The following is a 25,686-nucleotide window of genomic DNA, read 5'->3' on the forward strand; positions in this document are numbered from 1 at the left end:
CAATCCTATGCTGGACATTATAAGCAACGGATTCATATCTTTTTTTTTGAAAATCGGACAACAGATACATGTCCGAATCCAATATACTGCGTTATACCTGATATAATGTCTGTTCTGCTTTCTTTGTTTTCTCTCTCTCTCTCTCTTCTTTTTTTTTTTTTTTGGTTGGGCGCCGGGTGGGGGTGTGGATTTCCTACTCTTTCCAACATAAAAGAAGTATAGTGTTTGTCAAAAACATTCTACTGTAGAGAATTTCGATGCTCACAGAAAATGAAACTTCATTTTTAAGAATAGTCATCCAAGCTTGTAACATCCAATGTGTCCACGTCCAGAGGACTGGTGTCATCAAGAGTCCAAAATAGTGTTGCATCAACTGAACAATGTAGTGAAAATGAGACGTAGTCCTCGCCATAGTCAGGCAGGCACCAAACCAGATTCAACATTCAGATACATGCCCAGCTCGGGCTCAAAGATTTACGAACAGGCCACGTATTTCACCCTCCGATCCTTCTCAAGTTCAACTCGTCTTATTAAAAATTTCACATAATTTGGTGATCATTTTTGGTAGATATGCTACTTCCAATCTCTCTTTTTGTTGGCTTTCCACCGAAAGCTTATTTGTATATCATACAAGTATCTTCCACAACAGACAAAATAATGCAGCAAACTCGAAATTAACGTGCCTGGGTATCTGGAATATCTGATTTTGTACACACGTATATAGATTCATAACCAAGCGTGCAGGCAACAAACAAGGGTTTAACGATAGAAGAGGCAACGAGGCATTACCTTAAAATTTGGGCCGCAAAGAATTTGAACCTAGACTACCCTAACAAAAAGGCTCGCGTTTCTGATCTTTAAATATAGCCATGAATTTATTTCCACCTTGCTCAGTAAAACTTGGAGTTCTACAGAGACGTCAGTGGACTGTTTCTCCGCTGTAATACTGATCTAACGTCTTAGCAGGAATACGATGAAGTAGCTCACGAGGGAAGATAACGCAGAAGCATCCAGGCAAGATCGAGTGACTGGAAGGTATTGCGCGTCATACGCTCCTTGGGTAACGAATTTTCTTTCAAACTTGTCTAGGAACTCGAGATAGAGCTGCACGCCCATAAAGATCATAAACATGATAAGCACATAATACTTTTTGTCTTGACAACTGTGAGAGAGAGAGACCAGATCCTCGGATGAGAGCGCCTCCTCTCCAACAAATGCTTTCATGGCCTGAACATCCTTCCCAATTGCATAATTAGCATAGAGCTGGAATATTAAGTCAATTAGAGGAGTGAAGGTTCCTGTGAAGTAAATTGTAACGAAAAAACAAAGCCTATATTATTGACAGCTAACCTGGTTAGACACATCTGCATGATCATGACGTGTCATGCCCTCACCAATAGCACTCTGCATAGAAACCATTTCAGTGAGAGGAATCTCCAAATGCTAATAGTCTTTTTTTTAATATTAAAACATATCAGGTGAAGAAAAATGTTCCTTCTGAATTCCTATCAAGTCAGAAGTACAATCATGCTATAAAAAAAAAGAAAATCACCTTCATCAACCGAGAAAGAGATGGAAGGACATTGATAGGCGGGTATATCTGTCAACATCAGCCAAATACAAGTCCAGAATAGCATTTCTATGATATTTTCATGATGCATGCAATATAGAACAAGTCCAAAATGGCCAGGCTAGCAAAAGCAAAGCAGCTCCATGAGATTTTCATGATGAACATGCTGTTAACATAACAAAATGATTCTAAAAGAGGGAAATCGGTATCTTCTTCATTGCGAGGCAGCATGGTCAGTACCTGCTGATTATGAAGTTGTCTGTCAATGTAGATTTCGCCTTCAGTAATGTAGCCAGTAAGATCAGGAATGGGATGTGTGATATCTGTTGAGCAAGAGAATAATTAGCCAAAGCAAGACAACACCGACCACGAATGTTCCTATTCCCTAAATTACCATCATTTAGCCAAAGCAAGAGTATGGAAACTATCTCAAGTAGGAAAAATGAAGAGAGACTACAGAGCAAGCTCCCAGGTGGATTCTCAAAGCATCAGTCTGTGCATAAATTACCATCCTTTGGCATGGTTAAGATGGGTATCTGTGTAATGGAGCCTTTTCTTCCTTCTATACGGCCAGCACGTTCATAAGTTGTTTCCGGGTCAGTGTACGTATAACCAGGATAACCATATCTACCTGGCACCTCCTCTCGAGCTGCTGATACCTGAAACCAGAACAGAAAATTTGCATTTCAATCACCAGAAAAATGATCTCAAAACTGTCATTTTTGGTCAGGGCTATATATGACAGCAAGTGTAAGTACAAATCATTGAACCAATAGCAGATTTAGTTTTTCTACTAAGTGGAGTAAATCCGATGAGCTTATGTCTTCTTCAAAATTAGCTCACTAGTAATTTAAGAGGTTTCATCTGCCCCAAAAGCACCCCCTCCCCTTCAAAAAAACTCCATCCAATACAACCCCACCCCTTTAAAAAGGGAAAAAGAAAAGAAAACATATGCTTTTCCAAGTGCTACAACCCTTCAATGGGGCTCTCTAACCAGGGCTTGCTCTGCAGCAAGGCTTATTCTTTTTCCTTTCTTTCTTGTTTCTCGAAAGCAATATGCACATGCCTCCTATTTCTTTAACAATACTGTAGAATGAATAAAGGAAGCAGGATCCAACTGGAATGTTGCCCACTGTTTTAAATATCAAAAAAGTAAAACATGGATTCCTAGCAATCCAAGTGGTTTGACGGCTCAGGCAAGTTAACTCGAGTTGCAACACAATCAATAAAGCTATCATAAAATTTTGAAATTGTAATATGCTAATGGAAAAACGGTAACAAGGAAAATATCTAGAAACATGAAGAACATAAAAGAGTTGCGTTTTCTTACTCATGTTAAATGAAATTATATATAGATAGACTCCACAGTAAGCATTAAATCCTTAGTGATGTAATGATTCAAAATCAATGATGGGTCACCCAAATTGGAAATCCATACCATTAATCAAGATATAGACTCCCAAAAATATATAGAAATAGAAGATTATATGTTTAGTGGTCTCCTACCTTTGCATCAAGCAGGAATAAGATGGACAGCCGTAATTATGCTAATGTGATAAAATAGTATGATAGGACATCTATGAAATGAAAATCTATATCATTTATCATGTACACATATTAAAATGTGTATAGACCGAAATTTAATAGCTTTTGATGCTTAGATCATAGCAAAACATTGTATCACACCCTTCAAGCTGTCTTTTTTTTTTTTTTGGCATTCATTTTATGTATAAGTTACAGACATGCAAAACCTATCATTTGTGTTTCTTAGGCATTTACAAATATCAATGGCATGGATCTTCAATTTGGATGCCCTATCACTATTTCTGGAATTGTTAAGTCTTTCGACAAAGATTTAACAATTGATGTTTAGTCCAACTCAATATAAAAAGAGTGCAGGTAGGTGCATTTTCTAAATTTTTCTAGTTTGTACAAAGTGGAAAGAGATAGTTGCAAAAATAATAGAAGTACACAATCACCAAATGAATTTTGTAAAATAAAAAATAGTAAGGGGAAGCAGAAAATCAATGAACAAACATCAATTCTTAACTCAAAGTGAAATAATCATGTGGCAGACGACAAGTTTGAACAGGTACTAAGCAATTGCTATTGAAATAATATATCAAAACTAAACAAAACAATTCACATGAATAAAAAAGGCTTCCATGATATAAAATCCTGTTTTAAAAGCAGTTAGCATGTAAATCATTTATGGATAAATATTACATGGCACATATATTTGAATGTTAAAATAAAAACAGGTTCAATACCTCATGAAATGCATCCGCATGTGAGCTCATATCTGTTAGGATAACGAGAACATGTTTACCACATTTATAAGCGAAATATTCTGCAGTAGTTTGCGCAATTCGGCGCGTGATAATGCGTTCAATAGTCAGGTCATTTGCCTGTGAACAAATTAAAAAAGGGAGAGAGGGTTTAATATTAAATCTTGTCAACCATTTCTGAGATCCAAAGTTGTACAATATGAAATTAAAAAGAAAATAAATGCATGAGTATGATAAGTTGCCAGATCACAAATACAGAAAAAACAGATGGCAAGATTAATCAAGATACCAAGTTTAGAAAAAAGGGTCACCCTGTCCATCAAACCATTCTCTTCAAAATCACGTTTAAAAAATTGTGCTCTTTCCATGTTTACTCCCGTAGCAGCAAACACAATTGCAAAATTGTCCTCTTCTACATCCTGTCAATTTTCAGAGAAATGGATATGAGAATGATGATGGCTAAGCTAGCATGCTATAAAAAGAAGAAGATCAATCATATCATTGACAATTGATACTACAGAAAGATCAGCTACAATACAGATAGAGTACTATGATTTGGTGAATGATAAAGTCCATAAAGTGGTGTCTGACAGATGTATGACACCACCTGTATGAGACTCACCATTAGTAATCTATATTAGGACTTCCATATCCTCAGAGCCCAGGTACATGCACTGGATGACATACTTCAGATATATGCTAGGGTAATAAAGCAACTAATGCCCATGAAAAAATAAGAAACAAATAACAATTAGCTTCCCAAAAAATAAAACAGGGTTTCATATGCACACCAAAATCTCATCTAATTGATGAGAGATCATATGAATTCCATTCAATCTTTATCTTAGTACTTTAGGATCATGTAGATTTTTGGTTACCTCCATGTAATCCTAGAAACCATGTGTTAATGGATAAAACATATGATGTTCTGGAATTAAATTCCTGAACATAATCTTGTCCAAGGTTCCATTTAATATCTACCTCTGCATCATATTTCATGCATAAGGACTACATTTTAAGAATAAATTTGACACCACAAATAATTCAATCTCCACAGCCTGTATCCATAAATTAACCACAAGCCCAGCCCCCTAATAAATAAATCTCTCTCCATAATGTCATTGCCATTACCAACTATCAAAGGACATCTTAACAGTATTTTGGCAACGTTAATTTTTTATAATTAGCATTCCTTCACTCTCCTAAAAATTACTGAAACAAACAGTACCCGATGGACAGGATCCAATCAAGGGGACTCACTGCCTTAAAAGGTACAATTCTAACAGGCCAAAATTTTCCACTTCCATTACCTTCAAACATAAGAGAATATATGAATACAGAAACACTCGGTATGATTTCAAGTCTTATACAAAGCTAATGTAGTTTTGTTGTAATAGGTTCTTTCTTATTACCTATACAATATCAAAAGTTCTAAATTACCTCCATAAGATTGTTAGACCATTCCAAATGCTTCACAAGACCAGCCTGTGGACAGATCTGAGCAGCTATTTCACTATGAGGAAGCCCAGCAGCAGACAAGAGGGGAACCTTCTGTCCTCGAGCAATGGAGTTCATAACATCAATGGTGGATATCCCTGTTTGAATCATCTCTTCAGGATAAGTTCTATCACTGGGATTGATAAAACTTCCTGTGACAGGATTGTAAGAACTCAGAAGCTACTTCAAGGCAAAAGGTTAAAAAGAACTATTATCATGGCATTACAGTTTAGATTTCAAACATCTTTCTCAAACAACTCACTAGAATATTAGCAACATCTTTCTCCCCATCAACTTCCAGGACCTGACCACGTCAAGTTGTGCCATCACCTAATCGAATATTGACAATTCCCTGATGCTTAGGACCCTGAAGAAATTGGCACAAGTGATAAGAAAAAAAAATAAGTGCAGATTAGGAAATTAATATTTATTCCTGTTCTTAACATGTTATAGAAAAAATTGTGACAGCAAGATAAGAAAGGTACATACCTTAACTTTCTCCAAGATGACCAGAGGTCCTGCCACTCCAGAAACAGTCCTGTACTCTGAATCAAAAGGACAATATCTCTGTCAATATTCCACAAAATCTCAAGAATGCAAGTATTATGTACCTAGATAGATTATTTGTTCTAATCAACCAAGAGAACTTTGTTGAAAATATTTGCTGAACATGGCCAGGAGAAGTTGAACAGCTGAAGAAAACAGTGATACATCCAACATTGAGTGGCAAAGCAAAAGGCTACATTGCATGACCAAGTTATATAAAGTGATGATGCCATACTAAATTGATTCTGGATGTGGCTTTTGGGGTGGTGAAGCCTCAGTTGAGACCATTACATATGGTCACATAGATCCTAATACAATGGACGATTAGGCATCCAGTCGATCAAAATAACCAACCCTGAAAACTAATTTTAGCTTACAAGCTCTAACTATTCTCTTACTCAACTAACCTTGCATCATTACTCTCCAGTCTGATAGTAACAAAAGGCATGATATTGTTGCTTATATAGTCTTACCTAGGGTCACTATGTATCAAGCTTAAAAACTAATTAAGCCAGTTCCATATGAGCCTTTAGTTATCTGCTCAAATTGACACTGCAAAATATTGTATTAAAAGACGGTCACTGTTGGATATATGCACTATCAGGCAAAAACAATTGTCATAAGATCAATTATGGTCTATCTAAGCACCTAAGTAAAAAGTATTTTAGCATTCATGGAGTCATTGTGCATGGGAATCATACATACCAAGAAAAATTCTCAACAAATGCAACACCATTATATGCATAACCAAGAAAGATAGTCATGAAACGCTAGACCATCACATGCACAACATAACACCTGAATGATACAGGCCATCAAAAGCACTCTTCTTAATTGTATAAGTAACATACTCATGACGACCTTTAATTTAATGGCTAACAACCAGAACAAAGTAAGCATATCTATATATCTTTCAGTTTAGATAAGTGTCATCAAGACCCTTGAAATCATGACCGTCATAGTTTATATAGAAAAATCTAGTTTTCATGTGATATTATATCACAGAAAAAGAAGAAAATATCCTTAATGCAATATTCATATCCTCTTAGAAAAATCTTCTCAGAATTTCAATTGAGAAAGATTCAGTATGCCGACACTTACACTATACTAAGTATCCTTTAAAATGAAACTCCAAATTTCCATGTCAAGCATTGATGCCAAGAGGTTTATGCAGAATGCTTGATTTTTGGAGAATCAAGGAGTGTCATCATGCGACATTTCATGCATAAATGTCCAAAGTTCTTGGAAATCTATAGTTCATAGGAATTATTTGTCCAACTAACATAGTCTGGTAACAGTAATTTTGTTATTTAGTTTCAGGCTTTGATATCTAATCTAGGTATTATGAGATTTGCATGTGAGTGAATCTGCAATTTCCAATGCCAGGTGAAATTCTAATGTTATAACGCTTCAGGATTAAACTCTACATAAATCAGGTGTTTCTAGCTAGATACAAGAAATAAGCATGTCTAAGTATCTTTGAACGTTGCTGTTAGTGCAACTCAAGTAAATTACCATACAGATTGCAGCAAGATTAATGCAATTCTTGCAGTCACGAGACATTCATGGCAGAACAAAGAACCATAAATAATAGAAACAAAAATGGCAGTGTTATAATGGATGTTGGCTTTCTAAAAACTAAAGAAAAAGGACCAAGCTTTAACTTGTCATGCAAATCAAAAGACATACGGTAAAAATGTCAGTAACTTATTGAAACTTCGGTATCAGGTGATCGATCCCACAACACATCGATTTGGAGCTTTCTGGTAACCTCAGAACCCAACAGATCTCATGGAATCAAATAACAAAAAAGATACCTATAAAAAGAATGTTTTCTAATGCCAAAATAAAAAAATATCTCCTGATCTATCTAAGGGTAAACAAAACTCTATTTTCTTTATATATGAAAACTTCAGTTTCTTTACCAAAAACTACGTCCTAGGTTTGTAAAGTGTCAGACGCTAAAAGCTAAAGACTGAAATAGCACCAGTAATGGGAATGTTGCAGCAAAACCCTAAAAAACATTTGATGCTCGGAACTCCATTATTTTTCTAAAAACACTTAGAAACTGAGATCTTGGAACCATCATAAACTATAGCTATCAAGAAATCTCGGAACAAGACGTGTTGACCTAGATACTGAAAATTCATGCATATCTATCCAATTAACATGGAAAAAGAGTAGTTCGATCAATTGAGCGAGCGATGGATCTAATAAACAAATCCGATCTATCAAGAACACGCCAAGGTGAAATTTCCACACAATAATTCAAGAATCACGTCGAAAACAATGGAGATGAAAAAATACTTCCCCTGAGAAAACCGACCGGAAGCAAAACGCACCTCGGATTCGGTCCGAGATAGGACACAACCAGGAAGAGGGAGCAAAGAAAAGAATAAACGCGACATATATATGTATAGGTAAAGACCAGGCGAGCATAAAGTGAGGTTAACTGATGTCCCAGTCCCCGGCGGCGACCGTGGGATTAAAGCGGAATCGCCGAACTATTCCAGTATCGATGATGGTCCGTTGATACTAACCGTCCGATTTATGAACATTCCACCTGGACGAATTTGTACGGTGGTCCAATTGTAATAGTCTCGTTCACCGGTCTTGATGAGGAAAACATCCAGATGCCGCCAAAAAAAAGCGTCGTTCCGGGTTCGGATGCATCTAAACCTGGAAGTTCGGACTTTGGAGGAGTCCCTTTATTATTTTTTACTCTCGATGAAATAACGAAACGCTATTATCAAGTTAGAATGCACCTGGTGTCGTCCTACAAAACAAAGATGAATGGTCGCATCGGGTATATGGGATTTACCATTCTTGCGGAAAAAGGAACAATCAACGATGATAAGGGTGACGCTTTCGTAGCTTCCAAATCATTGCGATGCATTTAATTATATTTTTTAATTTTTAATTTTTAAATTTTAAAAAATATTTTTTATTTTTTTAAATTTTTATTATTGAGTAAAAATTAAAAATAAAAGATAAAAAGTATGTTTGATAACTACGTTGCTATAAAGCAAAAAATAATATTTAGGGACGGTAGATGTAGAGCTCGATGAGAAAAAAGAATTCGGAAAGAGAGAAAAAAGAAGATGGAGAGGTGAAAAACTCGACGAAAAAAAAAGATTCGGGCTCTTTATTTTTTGATTTGCATTTTAGATATGGAGAAGCAAAAAAAAGTAGAAAAGCAAGTTTTGGAAAGTAAAAAAATTTTATTTTATATATAAAATAATTATTTTGATTATTTTGATTTTGATTTTTTATTTTTCATGATGTTATCAAACATTATTTTTTGATTCTTATTTTTTTAAAATTAAAAAATAAAAAAAAATATTTTTTTAATGACTAACCAAACGCACCTTTAGAGATGGCGATGAGCAAGATAGGCTATTTTCTGTGCTTGTCTTGGGGCAAAGCATGGTGAAATGAATCCTGAGACAGAGCGAAATAGATAGGATTAGGTAGGATGGTTTGTATGGAGTGGATAGGATAAAATTGCAAAAATTAATAATTTTTTGTATAAATTAATTTTTTTTATTTTTGAGAGGAAATTTATGAATAGATACGCATTCAACTCAAATTTGAGTAGATTTTATTATTATTTGTATCTACCTGGATCCATCACGGGTTAGATAAGTCTATCTTATTTGGTTGGCTCAAGTTAAATACTCGATAGGAAGGAGTAAATTGTCATCCCTAATAAACCTTACTATACATATCATAAAAACTTATAAGATAATGAAAAATAAAAATAGGACTTGTTATATTACAACATGTGGATTGGGATTGAAAGGGTGGAGAAAATGGTTGATTGTCTCCTAGGTTTACCATAAGAGACTAGAAACCTGCAGCACATTGGAAGCCCAGAAGAGGATGCTCAAGCCTATGACCAGACATCACCAATTCTCTCCCCCCCTTCTGAAATAGAAATCAGTGTAAGATTCTTTTTTTTTTTTTTGGTAACAGAAATCAGTGTAAGATTGTTAATGGTCTGAACAGCCTCTTCTGGGAAGTTAACTGGTTGTATATGTTGGATGGATATCTGACCAGAACACCACCTCGCAGGACTTTTTCAGTACCACGTGATGCAGCAGAAAGAAGAAACAAAATAAAAAACAATCAAAATACGTGGATCAGCCATAAAAAGGCTCGTCTCTACAGGGCATGCAAACTTCACTATTAAAAAAAATTTTTACAAGAGGAGATCTCATCCTTAATCCTCGTACATCCAATTTCTTTTTCACTAGAAAGTTCTCCCTCACAAAAGTTCTTTCTCTTTGAAAATCCCCTTGAACTCCCGAAGCGACCGACGTCCGGATTCCATACGGTTCTCTCTCTTCTCGGTGCGGTTCTCTCTCTTCTCGGGTTCCGTACGATGCGTCCACGGCAAAACCAGACCACTCAAGTCACTGTTTACTATTCCCAGGCCTTTATAGGCCTTAAAGAAGGGTTTAAACCTAATTAGATTAGGTTTAGGTCTCCTAAATAAGTCCAAAATCCTTTCCCAACTGTCGGATCGTTATCGGGATGTCCCTGGCCGTTTGATCACGATCGATCTACGGGATAGTGCCGTGGACCACGCGAAATACTTGAAAAACGTCCAGGCGGTCCACGCGATCCGTCATGGACCGCCCGATCCACTGTGGACCAGGGTACAGGCCCAGACGCTGCGCTTGGGCCTGGGCTACGCCCGCGCCGGACGCCTGGGCCCAGGCCGCACCTCGCGGGCCCGTGCGTGGGCTGGGCTGTGCACCCGCCTGGGCTACACGCCTGGGCACGCTCCACCGTCTCTCCGCAGGCCACCGACGATCCTCCGCCCCCTCGAATCTCATGTCGAGTTCAAAAGCTCGTATCTCCTCCATCCGAGCTCCGTTTGGGGTGATCTTGATCTCGTTGGACTTCGTTTTTCACCGCGGACCTCGCTGTGGGCTCAATGTGGACTGAATCTCGAGACGTCAAATCCTAACAGTATGAAACTCCTCTTAGAACTCTTTTCTCTTCATTCTATCATTTTAGTTGAAAAAAATCCAGCAATGTTGCATTGTTCTACAACAGGGGCAACCTGTCGGACTCTTGAACGCCTACCTTCATTGACAGAAACAATTAGAGAATTTCACAGGCTATCAACTCCCTTGGCTGATATTCATTTTAACGCTGAACGTGGTAGTCTAGTATGGAAGCAAGATTGCAATGGTACATTCTCTACGGCCTCCATGTATCAGTTTCTGAATAAAAGAGGTACTAAGTGCTATTACGATGTCTCACTATGGAAGTTATATTTGCCAGTGAAGATTAAATGCCTTCTCAAGTTATGCTTGAAGAACAAACTTAATGCTAGAGATAAACTCCATAAAAAGCTAGGGAGATACATAGGAGGGTGTGTCTTCTATAATGATCCAACTAAATTGATTGATCATCTCTGTCCAATGTCAGTCTTTTAGGACGATTTGGAATGCTATCAGTCAGCATTTATGTGTATTACAACCTCCAAACAGGTTTGTTGATCTTTGTTTATCTTGGAAGGCAAAATTCTTTGCAAAGGACCTTCAGGAATTTGCTTTCATATTGATTGTCGCCATCTCCTGAGCCTGCTGGAAGGAAAGGAACTCCAGAATCTTCTTAAACAATAATTCCTCTATTGCATCCACTGTATAGAAAAGGTATTAGCCATTTTTTTTTTTGGGTAACAAAATCCTTTTTAATGGTTGGTGGTTGCTCTTCCAAAACAAAGATTTACCCGGCTTTGCTAAAATGTGGTCAATGTTAACAGATGTCCCAAGAGAATTATCAGATGAGTGAAAGATGGAAGTATGTTAATGATTCTGGAAAATCAGTTCAAAGCAAAGAAAGAGGGAAATATGACCTTGATCTTTTCTTTCTATTATCTCCCCCCACTTCTAATTTCTGGACAAAGATGTTGATGTGACTAATTTGATTTCCATGATCTGGAAGACCATAACCTCTCCTAAATTGGCTGCTAAAACTGTACAGCCAAAATTTGCATTGCCTGCAATCAGTAGGCCAATCCATTTTACCTCGTTTGATAGCTGATCCTAAATGTACATGCACGGGAGATAAGCGCAAGGATCAAAATCTATGACTCCTATGATCCTGAATGGACAAAATTCTTGATGATGGGCATAATATTTAGGTATGGTTTGGGTAAATTTAAGTGAAGAATTAAAGAATACCAGGAAAAAAACACACTTTGGTGAAAATACTCGCATTTTTTTTTGTAATTAAAGAATACCAGGAAAATATGCCAAGAAATTTGGATAATTCACTAAGGTGACAGATAAATCAGCCATATATCGCTGATTGACGAGTAAAATAATTGCATCAAGGAAGCCAGCGGGGCAGAGTTGCTAAATAGCCTGAAAACTGCAATATACACTGAATTACATCCTATTTCATATGAAATTCTAGACCAGGGACACTGGTATTCGTTTGATATGCTTTATGAAACAAAGATGCTAACACCCATGTAGTGAGAAAAGCATAAGAAGGAAAAAGCGAGAAAGGATTTAGGATGACTGCAGTCCTGAACGAGTCATTGCTCTTGGGGTTATGTATGCATGCATGGGATGAAGTTTGTGGGTAGTGAGTTGAACAGTATCGATGTTATCTTCCTCTCCTTCTTTCAGTCTCCACTCGAACTCTTGTATGAATCGACCAATGGCTGTACAAGAAACTAGTATCGCCTGCAAAGTTCCAGCACATACTCTTTTTCCTGCTCCAAAAGCCATCGTCTTGTGCAGGTCCATTGGTTCAAAATTGCTCCCTAGAAATCTGTCGGGCTTCCATTCTTCAGGTTCATCCCAGTCCTTTTTGTTCATATTACATGCATAAAGATTGATGGCTATCTGTAAAAATTTGCAAGCTTCATGAGACAACCCACGTAACGCTACAAAATCAACAAGCAGATTTGTAAAAGCCTGCATTACTTGGAACCCTCACCTGCATCCCAGCCGGAATGTCATAGCCACCTAGTTGGGTGTCTTCATGGGCATATCTAAGGGGAATAACAGGAACAGGAGAATACCTCCTTAGAGTTTCATGGAAAACAGCATTCAAGTATGGTAGCTGTGGCAAGTGTTCCTCAGTAACCATTTCGGACCCACATACTTCTTGGATTTCATGATAAAGGCGATCCTGAAGATGGAAAAGATAAATAGCGCAGAGCTAACATAACAGGAAAAGCTAACAAGATGTGCTCTGCCAGTTACCTGACACTTTGGATTCTTAGCGAGTTCGTACATGGCCCATTCTGTTGTGACCAAAGTTGTGTCGGAGCCCTCAATTATTGCTTCCCAAATCAATGTGGTGAGTTGCTCCTCTGACAGTGTGTTTTCAGAGAGTAGAAAGTCCAGATAGCAGTGTCTTGCCTGCATATTGATGACAATTAAGGTATGTTGGTGTTTGACATTCTGAAACTGGAGGTGTAATTTGAAAACATGAGAACTTGAAAAAAAAAAAAAAAAGGAGAGGGAAACATGGAGGGATGAAGACCTCTCCAAGTGCAATGCGTTTCTTCTGTTCATTGATCAAGGCCGTTGTGACTGCTCTCTTGCGAGTCACCATTCTCTGAATCTTCATTTCCATGCTCCTATTAGGTACCCACCTTAGATACGGGAAGAAATCCCTCCAGTCTACCTCTATTGCACCCATCATAGGATCGACGACTAAGACATCAAAAATTTCTTGTTTCGTCATCTCCTGCCCCAGCTCCTCCACATAAATAGATTCGACATCCTTTCCCAGAGCCTGCAAATTGTTCAGGTGTGTTAAAAGTTTTCTATGCGATTCTGAGCTGTAAATGTGTAGCTTTTTCTCATGGTGCCAAAGTACTTCCCCTGACAAAAGACATTATAATTACTCCATGGGGACACTTACCTCTGTCAAGGCTAAGCGGAAAAGCTCAGTCTTAAACGGCCCCCTGAGTTCCACCGCACTTTGAGGATTGTCCTTTATCTCCAGATGCAGGATATTTACGATGTTATCTATCATGGTCTCCCTGAGGCCACGATGTCTCTTCTGATATTGGATAGAACAGAACATGGCTTTAGCTTAAGAGGACTGAACATAGAAGTATTGTGAAATAAACAAAAAGTCATCCTACATGTGCTTTATATTTAGCTATACTCAAAGGAAGAAATCTTATGTTGGCATATTGCAAACCTGAGCGTTTGCTCCCAAAACACTTGCAAGGATATAGCGCTTCACCATTTTATGGAACTCGCCATAATCACATGTGGCGACCATAGATTTGTTGGATGTGAGCAACATCAGCGCATTTGAAAGCTTTCGAGTCGAGATAGAGCTGAATCTAGTCACCATTGCCTGAAAAATGAAAAATATCATGGCTCACCAACAGAGCAAATAGATGTCATTAGAAATAAATATTTCAACAAACTAATAATCTTATTTGCAACAGAAGCACTTTGAATGGGAATCGTCCCTTCTATTGGTATCATTGATCCATTACTAATCAAGTTCATCTAAAGTCTCTCTCCAATTGCCTATTATTTATCAGACGGCTACTAAATATCGTCCAACATATTCAGTTCTGCTGAAAACTAAATTCTCTTATCGAACCAAATTTGCATGCCAAAAGCCAACCACAATAGCAGATTAGTATTTGGAGATCGCAGCGGCATACCTCTTTAGCAACTTCAGTTGAATTGAGGACCGCCACAGTAGAAGTTCCTGTTCTAATGGAGTAGATAGGGCCATAAGTTTCGGCCCATTTTGCGAAGGTCCGGTGCGGTTTCTTCTCCTTGAGCTGATGCAGATTCCCAATCAAAGGTAGCCCAGGGACAGCTATATCACAGAAACACCCCAATCGATACCCATTTGGGGAAAACAAAACAAAACAAAATCTGATAAAGACAAACTTAACGTCATATCCTCGCCATTCTTTCACGAACAAGATTTTAATTTCTCAATTACAGCATATTCTGCTGCCTTTTTTTTTTCCCTCCTGATTTCCTCCGTTTGCTTCACAGGTTTTCGTACTGATTTGTTATTTTCTTCAGCTCCAAATGAGCTTCTTGTGGATCTGTTAGCTTCCTTTTATGCAAACGCATTAGGTAAATTTCTGTTGATTTTTAATAAATTGGGTGGTCCCACCTCCCCTTAATCAAAAAAAAAAAAAAAAAAAACTCGATTACCACAAAAACCTGTTAATTAGACCGAAATCCAAATCCACCGACAACAGGAAATCACTCGAAATATCAAAGGAAAACCCATTTGTGAAAATTAACCAAAGAATCATAGAATGGGAAATACCGGAATGTCTACAGGAAAAGAGGAAGAAGAGGAGAAAGAAGAACAGGAAGACGAGAGCGAGAGGGTCTGATAAAGGGCGAAGACCAGAATACCTGGGGGACGCTTTAAGAGCCGTCTCCCACCGATAAGAAGCTTGCCGACGACGACGGCCGCGGTGAGGAGGCCGAGAGCGAGGGACGTAAGAACCCCAGTGGAAGTGTTCCGCAGGGACACTAGAACAGCATCCATTGGCAGTGGTCTCTACTCTCTGCAAGCGCTGCGCTGGTGCAATCCAAGGATGGTGGATTCTTATAGCGGAAAGGACGAGGGAAATACAGCGACGACTCAACTCACGGATTTTCCCACAAACTTGCCTTATGTGGTGTATCTGGTGGGTCCCCGTGATATCCGATACTGACTTGGTAACGTGGCAGTCGGAGCTGCAGCTCAGTGTCAGAGTGGCAGTAGGAAGGAACGCGACAAAAGCGGATAATTTACGATCCCAGTGAAGTACTTGGGAGGATGATGCCTCCGCCAATTTCTTGCAGTCCAAATGCGGAGTACTCACCGCGTCGGTCGTTGCAGTTCAGTGGAGAGGAAATGCGGCAAGTGATTATTGGACCGGTCCACTGGACCTGATCCATCTAATAATTGATCCACCGCAAGGGTGGCGGTTGAAAGGAACGGGACAAAAGCCGATAATATGGATCCCAAGAAAGTACTCGATGCCTCTGCTTACTTCTTGCAGTCCACATGCGGAGCAGTCACTGGCATGGATTGCCCTCCCTTCATTTTTTTATTAAAAAATTTTATTTTATTTTATTTTTTTGTGTAAATCAGAGGAAGCCAAGTTTTATCAGACAAGATAGTAATAACAGAATACAATGTGCAGGCTCTGAAATACCAAACCAAGTAGATGAGCACCCATGGAAAAAATAACGAGAAGATGAGAGAGAAATAGATAAGACAAACATGCAGAGGACAAATTAGATATACACAGATGTGGATAAGAAAATGTAAAATAAGTAAAACTTAAAATTTGATGAAGAGTGGTAGCCCATAAGTACCTTGAAAGAAGAAAGCAAACTACTTGCCTGAGAATCCGGGAAGGAGCAATACCGACAATGAGAACATACTAGTGGCACATAGCCCTTTCCCGTTTACCAAAAAAAAAAAAGGAAAAATAAACAAACCTTCCCATATACATCGTTCTGAAGAAAGACAATAGAAAGGTAAAAACTAGAGCTTAATTTAGAGTAGAAGCCGATGAGTGGGTTGGAGAAGTCTGTCAATTTCTGTTGACCAAAGCAACCACCAAGTTCTGCGATGAAAGACAATTAGCACATTGAAGAGATCTTCCAAAATATCTGGAACAAAGTAAGCATGAACTGTAGAAATAATGCGAAGCAGAATATACTCTGAAATTTAACACTATGTGAAACAGATATAGAGATGCTCGAGTTCCAGTTTACAGTAGATTTGCGGCACAGAAGCCAGTTTGGATCCAAGACATAGGACCAATCTTGAGATCATTAGTATTTCGTTTTGAAGAGATACAAACATAGTGCTGCAATTTGATCTTCCTCAAACATAATTAGAAGACAGAGTATGAAAAATTATGCAATAAAAATCCATATACCTAGGAATATAATAAAGACCCATTAATTGCACATGAAACGAGAAAGCCGTTGAAGATAGAAGATACAAAATCCTGATAAGTAAAGATTCAGAACACTAAGAATTCATTTGGTTCGTAGAAAGAATTTTTTCTGAGAAGTTATCTTCTAGAAATAAGATTTTGACATATTTATTTGGCTATAAAAAATAATTTATTACAGAATGACTTATTTTTGATTGAGCATTTATTTTTTTAAAAAAATTATGTAGAATATCTATTATACTCTTAATAGATATAAAATCATATCTTTTTATTTCTAAATTTGATATAAATAATAATATGATATTTATATTAATATAAATATGATATTAATGTATTATAATATAACATTAAATCATAATAAATTATCATATTAATATAATGCTAATATATATATATATTAATACTATGTTAATATAAATATTAATGTATTAATATAAATATAAACTATATTAATATTTATAAAAATATTATATTAGTGTAAATATTAGAATATAATAAATATTATAATATCAATATAAATATTAGGATAATATTAATGTCATATTCAATATTCCATCATAACCATCTATTCATATTTTGTAAAATTTTAATCATGGATTTTAAAAAGATATTTTTAAAAAGAAAAAGATATCATTAATTTTTATTTTGTGGGAAGTTGCAAAACGAATCTTTTCCATAAACTTTTACTTTTTATGAAATATGAAAAGTGTCTTTCTATAGAAAGAAATTCTTCAATTCTCTCTCATCTTAAAATTCCAAACAAACAAGAGATTTTTTCTCTATCTTTTATAAATTTTTTTTTTTTTAATTTTTTGTAAACCAAACGAGTCTTAATATCTAAAATATTACAGAGCATATCGGCATAAACATATAAGATGACAACTAAAATCATAGCAACTCAGAAACCGTAGTTCCACACAAAGCAGGCTTTATAGACTGACCATTGGAGCAGAAGAGAGTCTAAACTGAATGTAGTAGCAGTATAGATAAGCAGTAGGTACTGAATGTATAGGTAAATAAATATGAAAACCCATGGAATAGTTAGTGGAGTAGACAGAGAGTGCTTGCTATTGTTAAATAGCTCATCCTAAAAGGAAATATCCCAATGGCATGTACAATGCTTGAGGTGATGAGGACAGCAAATTATTGTTTGGTCCGGGTATTTTGTCAAGGTGGGATGGAAAAAAGTGTCTGCTTTGGAGGAAAATGGAATAAACAGTTGTGAATTAATTCACTTCATATCATATGAATGATATGACATGATTAAATAAATCTATTCCTTGCATCTTTCTTATCCTTTGGGTGACTGCCTCGATGAAGTAGCTGGACTCTATCTAAATTTTTTCTTGATAAAATGATTCAATAAATGTGGAATATTTGCCTATTAGACATATCTAAGCTAATTTATACTTTAATAGCAGCTTAATTTACTTGTGTGTACAAATAAAATGGTTGTGAGTAAAGTTGTGTAAAACAAGATATAGAGGTGTACAAAATCAAATCAAAAGTTAAGTATTACACAGTTGGCCAAAGTCAATTGATGAGACTGCCCATTGTACCCTATTACATAAAAAAAATGCCTGCCGCAAGGCATTGCATGACAAGAAGGTGCAATGAGCCTACATGAGAGGACAGAGATCTACTGATGTATGTGCCATAATACATGCTATCCCTTCCTCATCTAAGTGCATTATAATTGCCCAATCTAGCATTGCCCTGAGATCACCACTAAGCATCCAAGTATTATATTGTAATTTTGAGCGAAGAAGGTCCTCACGAGTCACAGGCACACTCCATCATCTTGCCATGCTTGTAGAAATCTAGGACACCATATTTTTCAAGTATCCCTACCGATGCCTTCATATCAAAGTCCACCTTATCGATGCATGATGCATATGATGGCACATATGAACAATAGAACATCAATCGATTAGAGTTAGTAGGTGAATCTATCTATAATGACAAGTTAGACGGTAAATCTATGGTTAAGCTTGAAATAGGTTGATGCCAATATTAGAATTTCTCATAAAGTTGGCTTCAATTGATTGTAGATTGATTTTATTTCTGATTTGTTTATGTATTACTGGTTAAATTATCGTATGAATGAATGGTTGAAGAACATATAATTATCTGCGATCATATTATTATTTTAGATTTTTTTATCTTAGTCATATGATGTAGGAGATATTAATGTAAGCTTGATTTAGTGAATGGACTCTGTAACGACCGGACTCATTAGCATTACTAATTGGACTAGATCGTACTTTATTCTTCTAATTTAGCCCACTTTATTCTTTTATATATCTGCCTGTAGAGAACTCCAAGGCATCAAGGTTTTTATATTCCTATGGAATATTTGTACCATTGAGGAGACAAACATCAAGATGGGGATAAAGAGAAAGATCTATCTCTTTGTTGTATTTTTTTCATCTATAGGATGTTAGTACAATGATCATCAATGGCTGGTCAAGAGCCTCAAGGTACGCTTTGTATCTCTGAATTTTTTTAGATTTTATGTTCTAATCTTGTATATGATGTTCATGAAATTTCCTAGGGCCAAAGCTTTATCCTGTGATCTCAATAATCTATGTACCTAAAACTGGAGAAGAGTATTGGTTTTGAACCAACATCTTTTGCACCCACCATTGATGAATGTGTCTGCAATGTTAACTTCAATAGCGGGTCATAGGAAAATATTGCATTTTAAGAGGTTATTGATAAGCTCAATCTAAAAGCAAAGGATAATCAAAAGTCATACAAAATTACCTAGTGTGAAAAAGCAATGAGGTAACCGGTTCTAAGCATTGAAATTTTCTATTAGTCACATTTATACTCACAACGTTATGTACGATGAAGCACCAATGAATCCTTGCAATACATTAGTCAGTCACCCTTGGCAAGTGGTGACTCATAATAAAAAATAAAAGATGAAAGATGGTGTAAAGGTTGTGCTCAGACCTTTCAAATAAAGGAGGATAAAAATCTGTGTGTGGTCAGAAGCTTCCTTAATCTGAGATGGAAACATGCAAGTATAACGTGGATCCTAATTCTTTATATTCAATAAAAAACTAGTGACGTCTTCGAAAATAGAGACACCTCTAATATACGTATATTATGTATTTATTTGGATCCAAGTTTGTGTTAGGTTGGGCTACCTAATATGTCAGCCCGAATCCAACCTAATATGTAAGTATAACCCATAACAAGCCCGGCCCAATATCTGCTTGGGCTATGCCCGAACTCCTCGTCCAAATGAAAACAATTCATAAATTTCTATCTTTGCTTCTGACAACCGATTGACTGCTTCATGAAAATACAAGCATGAAAAGAATGCATTCACCTGCAGTGATGCAAACTTTTTAATTAATGGCTTTTCATAAGTAAATTAACTATAATTGTCATGCCAACTTCAACAGTATGGCCAACAAATACATGCGTTGTGAAATGCTATTTTTATTCCGCTGTCCATGACGTCATTTAAAGCCAACGCAATTGCTAATGTCGTTGAAGAAATATTTTACATGCACCAACCCAAAAAATTGCAGTTTAAACATGATGAGTCTTTGCTCTCTGTCAAGCAATTGATCGCTCCTTGAAAGAAACCATACAAGATCTTATGTTCCCTAAAACAATTGCTATTCTTTTGATCCTGGCTACCTACTATCGTATGAACAGTACCTTAATAGTGCGTTGAGAATGGTCCAACGGTAACTACGTCTTATGAAATTCCAATATCTATTTCACTGCTCTGACTTGTTCTCGCCAACGCCATTGAAGACATGCAATGACGCAAATCATCCAAAGAAAAACATTTTATATGCATCAAACTTGAACTTCATGGTTTAAATCAAGCACACCTGTATTCTGGGGCCAGCAATTGACCCACGTGCACTCATCCAGGTAACAACACAAAATAAATTTCTCAAATTAATTAACCCTTAATTTATTAATTGCTAGATGTTCATATGGAAGCAACAACATATCACCTATTTTTATTGGGATGGAAGGTATCTTTCGGGCCAAAGGAGGATGTGCCTTGGTTTGTACAAATCCACCGCTGGAGCACCTATCTTATAGGTCTCGAAATGCTGTTTACAAGAAATTTGATTTTTTGTGATGAAATTTTTTCGTCACTAAAAATCATATTTTTGTCGCTAAACGTATTTGCGACGAAATATATCGTCGCTAAAAATTTATAGAGAAAGCCTCGTAGCAAAAGACCTTAGCGACGAAAATATTTTATTTCGTCGCAAAAAATAGTAAACCCAGACGACGAAGTTATGTACTGTATTAGCGACGAAAATATTTTATCGCAAGAGCTTAAATTTTCGTCGCTAAAATTGCAACGAAAAAAAATTTCGTCACTAAATATTTTGATTAAAAAAATTTTTTTCTTATTTTTTGCGACGAAAATGAAATTCGTCGCAAAACTTAGCGACGGATTTCGTCGCAAAATAATTTGTCGCAAAAATTTCGTCGCAAAAATTACGACGAAAAAAATGTTCGTCGCTATAATTGCGACGAAAAAAAAATTTCGTCGCTATAATAGCAACAAAATAAAAATTTCGTCGCTAGAAGGGCGACGAAATAAAAAAATTCGTCACCATAATTGTGACGAAATAAAAAATGCGTCGCCATAATTGCGATGAAATAAAAATTTCGTCGCAAAAAGTTTAAATTTTTAGCGACGAAACTATTTTTTCGTCGCAAAAATAGCAACGAAATAATTTCGTCACAATAATTGCGACGAAAAAAAAATTTCGTCGCTATAATGGCGATGAAATAATAATTTCGTCGCTATAAGGGTGACGAAATAAAAATATTCGTCGCCATAATTGCGACGAAATAAAAATTTCATCGCAAAAAGTTATAATTTTTAGCGACGAAACTATTTTTTCGTCGCAAAAATAGCAACGAAATAAAAAATTTCGTCGCAATGAATAATAAAAGTTTTACTTTTTTGGGTTCACAAATTTTTTTGCGACCAAATTAATATTTCGTTGTTAAAATAAATTTTGGATAAAAAATAAAATTTTTATTAATTTTTCAAAAAAACCTGCTCAAATACAAATTATCTGATCAAATATATTTTAAATAAACAGTATGTTAACACAATAAAAATATTCTAAGTCAAAAGACCAATTTCAAGTATCAAAAAGTTTCATAACCATCTTTGTCATATACAAAAATATAAGTCCATACACCATTTTAAATTTAAAATAAGTACAAACTAAGTATGATCTGACTCATTGGCCTCGTTCCCTCCTCCAGGCGTCGATCCCTGACCCGATATGTATCGCGATGGTGGTGCAGAGGCGGCATCATGTGACTGTAGAGGTGCTAACTCAGAAGCATCAATACCGAGCCGTCCCGCCACCGCAGCTATGATCCTCTCGAGCGTCTGACTACGATTCATCCAGTAACTAATCTGATCTTGCATCATGCTCATGGATGTCCTAACTGCCTCTGGCACCGATGCATCATCAGACCGGCCGGATGACGAACTGCGTGATTTTTTGGACTGCATGCTATGACCAGATCCTAGCTGCCGCCCGAGGACGGTATCCAAAATCGTATCATCTGTCATCAAACAAACCTGCTGCGATCCAGTATCACTATCAGATCCCACCTCCCTCGTCGCCTGCTCTCTCAATTCTAACATTTTTTCCTTCACAATAAACCAAATAAAATCATAAATTTTTTTCAAACTCTTTAAAAGTATTCAAAATGTAGAGTAATGATACTTACATGACGCTGCCTCGCCTCCTCGGTCACGAACTCGCCACTCTTGTTTTGATAGAATTTAGCATAGGCGTCGACTCCGGATAGTCCCTGTTCAAACAAAAAAAAAAGAAAAAGAGATATCAAAATAATATAAATATTTAATAAAAAGTTACAAAGTATGATTGCAAATGTAGTTACGTACCATCCTCTTCATTCCCTGTGCAAAAGAGGCACTTCCTTGCGTGTGAATAGAATCAATCTTGCTCCTATTCACCTTATTCGCCTCCGATCGTCGCTACAAAATACATACAATTATAACCAATAAAGGACATAACATAATTAAAAAAACTTGGAACACTAGACATACCTGAAATGCCTCACTTCCAAAATGCTCACATAACCACCGCCAATCGTCACTAGACCCAGCCCAATTTCTGTATGGCTGGGTCACAGGATCAATCTCCTTCGCCTGTAGCTCATTGCAGTATTTATGAAGCCTACATCGCCGATCTCTGTATCTATTTGCAGCCATTTTGAGAATACATGCCGTCACTTCTTCGTCAGTGCAATCCTCGAAGTCAATATTATCCTACACAGTAATCATACCAAAAAGCAAATACATGAAATTATTCATATAATAAAAAATTTATTTATATAACCAAAAATAATATGGATCATGTAATGATATGCAAGACATCCAAATTTAATTCTTACCCTGATGTGAGAGACTAGAGCATCACGGTATCGAGGAGCTACATGCTTGAAACTTTCAGCAGCCCACGGAAAATGATTCCACATATACAAACTGATCTCATTTGCGACGATACTAGCCTCTGTGCCAACCGGATGATCTCGAAATATATGTACCTTCGGTTTTTCATTGTGTGTATGCACATATTTTTCCAAAACAAGATCCCTACTAGGACCACGCACTGCACGTCGATGCTGTGTTCCTACATGTAAAAATTGATGAAATGAACATATATCATGTATCACTAAATGCATATAACAAAAAAATATATATAGTTTATAAATTGATAGAGATGTACCTGTAAGGAAATGATGCTGCGGTACCATGGCCTCCGGCTGGGCAAGCTCTGGCTGAGCACTAGGCGGCTCTGTGGACTCGGGCAACTGAGTCTCATCTAAATCCTCGACTCATCATGCAAAATGCTAAAGTGAGGATGTGTATCATCAAGCGGAGCCTGCTGCCTACCCCGTGAATGTCTACGTCCAGGACCAGTCATGATGCTGCAATGATTAAAATAATTTAAATCAGTAAGTAATCAAAAAAACTCAAGTATTACATGATATAATAAAAAAAAATAAATTGAATTACTTATTCATATTAATTATTATTTTCAGATTCTGAACTCGTGTCCATATAGTCATCTTCGACGGGAGTCATAGAAGACTTCGACCCTGAAGTGCTATCATCATTGTCGTTAACAAAGTCATTATTGGATCGTGCTCGTGTCCGTGCCCTTATCGACGATCCAACAACAGAAACATCCTTAGGTTCATAGTCGTCTCTTCGTAATTGTATCAAACAAATAATGATTAAAATCATGATTAAAATCATGATTAAAATTAATTATATCAAACAAATAATTATATCTAACATTATATCTAATTACTAAAATAATAAATAATTATTTTTAATGATTAAAATTTATTAAAAAAAATTAAAAAATATATATAAATTAAAAAATTGGTTTCACCTTCAACTCTTCCGTGAGCAGTGATGGTGACAATCCGCGGCAACCGGCGGTGGCGGCCCGGCGGCGACGCGGCGGTGGCGGCCCGGCGGCGACGCGGCGGCGGCTGCGGCAGCCCTACGAAAACAAACAAACCAGACTGAGAAAGGGAGGGAGAGGCCGGCGTGGCGGCGGCGGACGAAGGCGTGGAGCTGGCGGGGGGAGAGGCCGGCGTGGCGGCGGAGGAAGGCGAGGACGGCGTCAGGCTTGTCGGGGGTGGTGATGTGGAGGAGGGATTTGGAGGCGACGAGGGCCTTATTCTTGGCCGGCGAGGAAGAATAGGAGGAGGAGGTAGTCATTTTGGCGGCGGCCGGCGAGGAAGAATAGGAGGAAAGTATGGAAGGAGGAGGAAAGGGAGGGAGGAGAGGTGGCCGCCACCTTCGTTTTATGGATTGGAGGGTTAGGGTTTCGACGGATTGGAGGGAACCGGAGGGAAGGAGGCAGAGAAGAGGGAGGATTCGGTGCGCGGAGGAGAGGGTGGCGAGGCGGGAGGGAGATGGCCGGCGCGCTGGGAGGTGGGCTCGATCAGCGACGGGGGGCGGGCTCGAGCGGCGACGGTGGCGGGGAGGGAGGGCTCGACGGCGGTGGGGAGGGAGGGAGAGAGAGAGGAGATGGTGGCGGGGAGGGAGAGGACTTACCGGGAAGGACGACCGGCGACCGGAGAACGACGACTGTCGCCGGAGATCGGGGAGGGAGAAGATTTGGATGACCGCGGCGGAGATCGGGGAGGGAGATCAACAGTGTTTTTTCAATTAGGGCAGAATATCAAAGGTTTTATTTTTAATTAAAAAATATTTAGCAACGAAATAAATTCGTTGCTAAAAATAAATATTCTGTCGTAAAAAAATATATTTTTTGCAACAAAAATATTTTCGTCGCAAATGATTAATTTTTGGCAACGAAAATTTAATTTCGTCGCAAATGATCGGGAAATCAAGTTTCTCGCAACGAAACAAATATTTCGTCGCTAAAAATTTAATTTTTGGCGACGTAATTATTTTCCTCGCAAAAAAAAATTTAGCAACGAAAAATTTTTCCGTCGCCAAAAAAAAAAATTTTTTGCGATGAAAAAACTTTCGTCGCTAAAAATCAATTCTAGCAACGAAATTTAAATTTTCGTCGCAAAATATTCAAAAATTTTTTAATAAAATAAAATTTAGCGACGCAATAGTTTTGTCGCTAAATATAAATAAAATTGGTCGCAAAAGTCTTTCTTTTTAGCAACGAAATATCAATTTCGTCGTAAAAAATATAATTTTTTGACGATAAATTTTTTTTTTGTCGCAAAAAATAAATTTTTAACTACGAAAAAAAATATTTCATCGCCAAAAAAATTATTTTTTGCAACGAAAAAAAATTTCGTAGCTA

The 25,686-nt window shown here is 37.2% G+C and overlaps 2 protein-coding genes and 1 pseudogene across 2 annotated transcripts; all 3 read right to left on the reverse strand.

The window, feature by feature from the left end:
- Positions 1-492: 492 nt before the first annotated feature.
- On the reverse strand, positions 493-8,310 carry LOC105047971 (V-type proton ATPase subunit B 2-like; annotated as a pseudogene).
- A 3,889-nt stretch (positions 8,311-12,199) lies between these two features.
- Positions 12,200-15,477, reverse strand: LOC105047970 (ent-kaurene oxidase 2). The gene is made up of 8 exons (XM_010927136.3): positions 15,291-15,477; positions 14,570-14,730; positions 14,089-14,250; positions 13,804-13,944; positions 13,420-13,674; positions 13,137-13,295; positions 12,868-13,062; positions 12,200-12,773 (listed from the first exon to the last, which is right to left on the reverse strand). Exons 1-8 carry the CDS (start codon positions 15,424-15,426, stop codon positions 12,435-12,437), a joined length of 1,548 nt encoding a protein of 515 aa, XP_010925438.1. The 5' UTR covers positions 15,427-15,477; the 3' UTR covers positions 12,200-12,434.
- Positions 15,478-22,002: 6,525 nt separating this feature from the next.
- LOC140859229 (uncharacterized) lies at positions 22,003-23,464 on the reverse strand. Its single transcript, XM_073260900.1, has 5 exons — positions 23,276-23,464; positions 22,929-23,150; positions 22,764-22,856; positions 22,586-22,669; positions 22,003-22,505 (listed from the first exon to the last, which is right to left on the reverse strand). Exons 1-5 carry the CDS (start codon positions 23,357-23,359, stop codon positions 22,068-22,070), a joined length of 921 nt encoding a protein of 306 aa, XP_073117001.1. The 5' UTR covers positions 23,360-23,464; the 3' UTR covers positions 22,003-22,067.
- Between the last annotated feature and the right edge of the window lie 2,222 nt (positions 23,465-25,686).

Source organism: Elaeis guineensis, chromosome 7 (genome assembly GCF_000442705.2).
Source record: "Elaeis guineensis isolate ETL-2024a chromosome 7, EG11, whole genome shotgun sequence".
NCBI lineage: Eukaryota > Viridiplantae > Streptophyta > Magnoliopsida > Arecales > Arecaceae > Elaeis > Elaeis guineensis.